Consider the following 6827-nt stretch of genomic DNA (forward strand, 5'->3'; position numbering starts at 1 on the left):
ATAACCGTTTCTTCTTTTTTTTTTCTTCATTTCCGCTCTTTCTTATTTTCCTTTGCCAATTTTCGCGCTGCCAATTTGCTCTCTTTCTCTCTCTTGTTTTTCCTCTTAATTTTTGTCCGTTTCTTCCTGCCGTACTTTTCCGTTGGGGTTTGGTTGTCTCTCTTGGTAAGTTTTGAACTTAGTCTGGTTTTTTTTAGGTTGTCTGCTGTTTTGTTAAGGTTTGGCTGTCTGATTTTCTCGTGTTGCTCTTTCAGTTGGGTTGTTTGAGGGACTTTGCAGCTGTTTGAGAGTGAATTTCCAGAATTAGGTACGGTTTCTGGTCTTACTTTCTCTTTTTGTCGGGTGTTTATGTTCTTTGCTTGCATGCGTTTTGAGTGGGGGTAGCCAAAACATGACTGGTAGGGTTGGGGTTAGTAACGTGATAGATCTGTCAGACACAAGTAGCGATTCTGGTATAGAACTAAATATGGACGGGAATACAGCCGGTAGTAATGCTAAGAATGCTGGGTGGGGGGTAAAATCGAACACGCCACCTCCTTTTGCGGAGTTTATGGGTGGGAATCCTGTTACCGGCCCTTTTATACCCATGACTGCGGCTCAGTTTACTCGCTCACAACAGCTACATGGCCTGCGGGCACGAATGGAGAGAGAGCTTAGGCCGAATGAGCATAACGTGCCGGCTGGGGAGCCGATATTAGACGTAGATCCGATTTCGGTTAGGTACCATTTGCGGGATTATCGGGAATTTACTCAGCCTGGCGGCTCTGGTCTTGGGGAGTACGGTACTAACATCGGCAATATATATGTTTCTAGGGTCATGCCGTCAGACGCCGAACCGTCTACAAGTAATCGACGGGCCGGGAAGGATCCTGCCGTCCATGATGCGGGTGAGGTTGATGCCGCCGTTAGTGGTGATGTGCCTTCCACCCCTGGCGACTCCATACTGGAGTCTTCTGAGTCTGGGTCTCCCGGGCTAAGGGCGCCGCCCATTGCCGACTCTGATGAAGATGAGGAGGATGCTGCGATTTTGCAGCAAGTGTTTGAAGAAGAGGCCTTGGACGCCGATGTGAATTTCGAAGGTGAGGCTGCCGCGTTCTTGGTTCCGGCCCCTCCTCCTAATGATTCTGCTGCCCTCACCACTGAGATAGATAGTGACTTTGTAAAAGAGGCCGTTGCCAACCGGCATTCTGAGGTTGGTGGTCGCTTTTTGGGTTTACCTGAGGGCTACAAGTTGACTGTGCCGAAAGAAGAGCAAACGGTGGCCGACTGTCCCGTAGGTCATGTTGTTGTATACACGAAGATGTTCGACTATGGGTTGCGCTTTCCCTTGCACCCGTTCATTGAGAAGGTTCTGCGGGCCTGGAATGTCGGCCTCGTTCAATTATCGCCCATAGTTATTCGCAATCTGGTTGCGTACACTTGGTTATTTTCATTCAAACAGTGGCCCTTGACCCTCAACCTTTTCAAAAAACTGCACTGGCTGAAGCGTGATGGGAAAGATACCGGCTGGTGGACGATCTTTACCAAGAGTCAGCGTCAGACTGTGAGCCCCCGGCTCTCCAGCTGCAAGGACTGGAAGGACCACTTCTATTTCATGGCTGTTCCCGAAGATTACCCCCTCCGGCGTACATTCTACCAGCCTAAACCTAGGATGGAACAATTTGACCAAGCCGACCTTGGGCCCCGAGAGCAACGTGCGTACGACAGGCTGCTGGTTGACTATGTTGACGTTGGGCTGTCTAAGCCTAAAACCTTGCCGGCTTTTTGGCTTCCTCCTGCCGGTTATATTCTTAGTCCTGCCGCTTTGGGCGCAGTCGGTCTTGCACCTACACATCCCCTTGGTAAATGCAGTTGTTTGCCTGCACTCGTTATCTGCTGTATTTGTTTATATTTCTTGGATCTCTGTTGTGTCGTGTTGCGTTTGTTAAAAAAAAATTCTGACTTCCTCGTTCATTTATTTATTTATTTATATTATTTTTCTTAGGGCACCATCTTTTAAACAAGGCTTCACTCGGCCTTGACAAGAATTGGAGGGTTGCTGAACAGTGTCCGGCGGGTCCTGCTGAGAAATATTACACTGTTTCTACTTTCTGCGCGAAAGCTTGTCGTGGTCGGTCAGCCAGCTTTGTGACTCCTTCTGCCGTTGTGGACCGAGGTGTTGTTCCTCGCGTTGTTCGAACAAAGGTTCCGGCAGCTGACCAGGCTACATCCTCAGCCCAAGACGAAATGACTACTGGCAGGTTTGCTTCTCTTCCTACCGGTCGGGGGGGACATGCTACTCGGAAGAGGTCTTCCAGCTAGGCGAAGGCCAGTTCTCCCAAACGGTCAAAAAATGACGCTGCGAAGACAGCGCAGGAGAAGGTGAAAGACGTCTACGCCAGCGTCGACAAGCCCTTGCAGACATCTGGCGCTGGAAAGAAGATTGCTGAACAGCCTGCTCAGTCGGTTGAGATTTTGGATGCTGACCTTTTGTCCAAATTGAACCGGAAGCAGGTGTTGAGCGATTTGATTAGCGACCCGATCCATCCTGCGCCTGTGTCGAGGCATAGCCCTTCCATGAACCGGTCTGCCAGCTCGGCCTCTAAGTATGGGGTTATAGTTCGTTCTGGGGGGTTCATCGAGGACAAAACTGTTGTGCTATCTCCGGATATTCTTGCCGGTCTAGCCGCTGCTCCCGGTCATGCTGAAGAGCACTGGCAGCCGCAGAATGATGTTCTGAGGGGGTGAGTCTATCCTTTTTGACCGTCCTAAAGACGGAGGTACACTGGGCTACCGGTCTCTGCGCCAAGTTGTTACACCCGCCGACGGTACGCCCCAGGAGATTGAGACGCCGGCTGCACAGTTGATGCATGACCTGTACTCGGTATTTTACTTCCCTCTTTGACTTGCTTGTTTTTTATACTTGCTTTTATTTTCGGCTCTGAGCGATTTTACTTTCCTCAGGTGACGCAATCTGCTACCGAGCTTGTGGAGTGCTATCGGAGCTATCAGCGTCGTTTAAAACGATCGCAAGCTGAGAAAGAGAAGCTTCAGACGGACCTTGCTGAATCGGTCAGGACTGAAGGTGACTGCCGGAAGGAGATTGCGAGATTGAGCTGGATGTTATTGCCGCAGGCAATAGGAAGGCTGAACTAGAGCTTCTTCCAGCCAAGTTGACGGCCGAAGAGCAGAAGACGACTGAGCTGCAGATCAAGCTGGATGCGGCGCTGCAGGCGGCCCAAGATGCTGAGAAAGCTGCTAAGGATGATCGCAAGGCTGTGGCGCTGAAGGCTGTGCAGAAATTTATGAAGTCTGACTTCTACTGCGAGGAGATGAAGGGGCGCTACAATGGTGGGTGGACTGCAGCTCATCGTTGTGCCGTCAAAGCCTTGACGCTGACTGAGGATGCCTGGGGTAAGGTGGAGGGATCCTATGAAGAGGGTGGCCATATTGATCCGACTGGCATGGAGACCCAGACCTTCCCAGACATCGTCATTCAGAATGCTGACCCTCGCCTTCTGCCCGACAGGGAGATTCCCGAGTCTGCTTACTGGAGTGATGCAGACTACTCAGCTTGACGGTCTTGGCATTCATCACCAGGCTCTTCTTGTGGTTCTTCCAACAGTTTTTTCCGGCCTCATACTTGTTAATGTCTGTTGGTAGCTTTTGAATATCATTTAGCGGATGTAACTTATAAACAATTTCCTTTTTTGGTACCTTTTAGCTGTTTGTGGCACTTTGTCTTTTGCCGTGTGTTAACTGTTTCAAGAACGTTATTGTCGTCTTGGCTGCGCCGTCTGAGGCGTATGTTTGTGCCTTTTAGCAGCTACTCACTCCGCATTTAGTTATTTTTGGGTGGTGGCTGTCGTCCCTGTATTTGTTTAAAACCTATGTGATGCACTTGATGGATTATCCGTTTGTTTTTATTCAATTTGTCACGTAATGGCGTCGTTTTGCCTTTGATTTTATTATATATTGCATCTTGCCTCTTGTCGACTGGGCCAATGTGTTCAACCCTTGCATATGCTTATGTCGTATTTTGCCTCGTTGCTGACTGAGCCAATGTGCTCACCCTTAGATTTTAATTTTTACCGTATCTTGCATCATTGCTGACTGAGCCAATGTGCTCAAATTTAGATTTTAACTTTTACCGTATGGTAATCTTTGCTGACTGAGCCAATGTGCTCAACCTTTGATTTCGTTTTGTTGTATCTTGCAACATTGCTGACTGAGCCAATGTGCTCAACCTTTTATGTCGTTTTGTCGTATCTTGCAACATTGCTGACTGAGCCAATGTGCTCAACCTTTTATGTCGTTTTGTCGTATCTTGCAACATTGCTGACTGAGCCAATGTGCTCAACCTTTTATTTCGTTTTGTCGTATCTTGCAACATTGCTGACTGAGCCAATGTGCTCAACCTTTTATGTCGTTTTGTCGTATCTTGCAACATTGCTGACTGAGCCAATGTGCTCAACCTTTTATTTCGTTTTGTCGTATCTTGCAACATTGCTGACTGAGCCAATGTGCTCAACCTTTTATTTCGTTTTGTCGTATCTTGCAACATTGCTGACTGAGCCAATGTGCTCAACCTTTTATTTCGCTTTGTCGTATCTTGCAACATTGCTAACTGAGCCAATGTGCTCAACCTTTTATTTCGTTTTGTCGTATCTTGCAACATTGCTGACTGAGCCAATGTGCTCAACCTTTTACTTCGTTTTGTTTATGCCGTATAGTTTCCCTGGAATATAGTTGTAGCTCATATATTAGATTTCAAAATATGGCACTGTCGGCCCTACTACATCATGTTTTCATACAACTTCACACATGGAATTTTCTTAAAGTATCTGCGTTCCATGAGTTCTTCAGCGGTGTTCCATTCATCTCCATTAGTCTGTATGATCCAGCTACCACTTCTTCCCATATCTGGTAGGGCCCTTCCCAATTTGCAGTCAGTTTTCCTTGTTTTTGAGCTTTGCCGGTTGCTTCCGTCCGGCGGAGTACAAGGTCGCCTACCTCCAGCTTCCTATGTTTTACTCGCTTGTTGTAGGCCCTGCTCATTCTGTTTTTGTATGCGGCCGACCTAATTTCCGCCTGCAGTCTGACCTCTGGTAGGAAATCAAGCTGGTGTCTGAGTAAGCTGTCGTTTCCCTGTTCTTCATAATGCTGGATGCGAAAGGTGGGTAGTGCTACTTCAGCCGGTATGACTGCTTCTGATCCGAAACACAGTTTGAAAGGATTCTCTCCTGTTCCTTCTTTAACCGTCGTTCTGTTACCCCATAGAACCTCTGGGACTGTGTCTGCCCACTTGCCCTTGAACTCATCCAACTTTTTCTTAAGGGCTACGAGTATTTGTTTGTTTGCAGCCTCGGCTTGCCCGTTGCTCTGCGGGTGGCAGACTGAGGCATATGCGAATTTGATCCGGTAGTCTGCCAAGAATGCTCGTATAGGTTCGCAGTCGAACTGGCATCCGTGGTCGAATACTATTGCTGTCGGTATTCCAAATCTTGTTATGATGTTTTTCCAGATGAACTTCCGTACCTGGTTGGCTGTTATTTTTGCTACCGGCTCGGCCTCAATCCATTTTGTGAAGTAATCGACGGCAACAATCAAGAACTTCCTGCCTCCTGAGGCTGTTGTGAAGGGTCCCACGATATCCATTCCCCACTGGGCGAATGGGATTGGATTCAAAATGGGCATCAAGTCGTTTGCTGGCATACGTATTACTGGGGCAAATAGCTGGCATTTTTCGCATTTCTTGACGTAGCTCTGTGCGTCCTCCAGCATGGTTGGCCAGTAGTAACCTTGTCTTTGGCAGATCAAAGCAAGTGTTTTTCCTCCTACATGGTTTCCGCATATTCCTTCATGCATTTCTTCGATTAACCTTGCGGATTCGTATGCCGTCAAACACCGCAGCAGGGGGAGGCTGAAGGCTCTTTTATAGATTTGCCCCTGATATATGACGTACCAGCAGATGTCTTTTTTGATTTTCTTTGCCTCCCTGATATCGGCCGGGAGAACTCCAGTCGTCTTGTACGCCCAGATATCATCGTACCACTCTTTGTTTGCCGTGATGGCCATTATTTCCTTTCCTTTTTCCTCCGTACTCCTTCTGTGCATGATTTCTATCATTACTGATCGACTGAGCTCGATTGTTTTCGAACTGGCCAGTTTTGCTAGGCTGTCTGCGGCAGTGTTCAACGCTCTGGGGACCAATTCGATGTCAAAAGCTTCTAACTTCGCTGTCAGCGTCTTCAGTTTTTCTTGATACCGCCGCATTGACGGCTCTTTTGTTTCATACTCTCCCGAAAACTGATTTGCCACCAACTGAGAATCCGTTGTCATTACTATCCTCTTGGCATCTGCCAACAAGCATAGATGTACCCCTGCAATGGCTGCTTCATATTCTGCTTCGTTGTTCGAAGCTGCGAAAGTGAATCTGATTGCGTATTCGAACTTATCTCCTGTCGGAGAGATCATGACAACGCCGGCTCCCGCTCCCGACTGAGCGGCTGAACCGTCTACTGATACTTTCCAGGATTCTGCTTTGGTTTCCTCTTCTTGATAGGATGCTTCAACTACGAAGTCAGCCAAAGCTTGTGCTTTTATTGCATTGCGCGGGTGAAACTCAAGATCGTACTCCGACAGCTCTATTGCCCATCGCAACAGTCTGCCGGCTGTATCCATTTTTTGCAAAGCCTTCTCTAGTGGAAAGTTCGTCAGAATTTGTATGGTATGTGCGTCAAAATATGGTCTGAGCTTTCTGGCGGCTATCAGGACTGCATAGGCCACTTTCTCTATCAGCGAGTATCTTGCTTCTGCCGGATTCAAAATGTGGCTGACAAAGTATA

The 6827-nt window shown here is 47.8% G+C and overlaps 1 protein-coding gene across 1 annotated transcript; it reads left to right on the top strand.

Annotated features, from left to right (window-relative positions):
- The first annotated feature begins 487 nt into the window (after positions 1–487).
- On the top strand, positions 488–3082 carry LOC130472385 (uncharacterized). Its single transcript, XM_056843116.1, has 2 exons — positions 488–2863; positions 2944–3082. The coding sequence occupies exon 1, from the start codon at positions 551–553 to the stop codon at positions 1982–1984; it is 1434 nt and encodes a 477-aa protein (XP_056699094.1). The 5' UTR covers positions 488–550; the 3' UTR covers positions 1985–2863; positions 2944–3082.
- Positions 3083–6827: the final 3745 nt, after the last annotated feature.

This window comes from Spinacia oleracea, chromosome 4, assembly GCF_020520425.1.
Source record: "Spinacia oleracea cultivar Varoflay chromosome 4, BTI_SOV_V1, whole genome shotgun sequence".
Taxonomy (NCBI): Eukaryota; Viridiplantae; Streptophyta; class Magnoliopsida; order Caryophyllales; family Amaranthaceae; genus Spinacia; species Spinacia oleracea.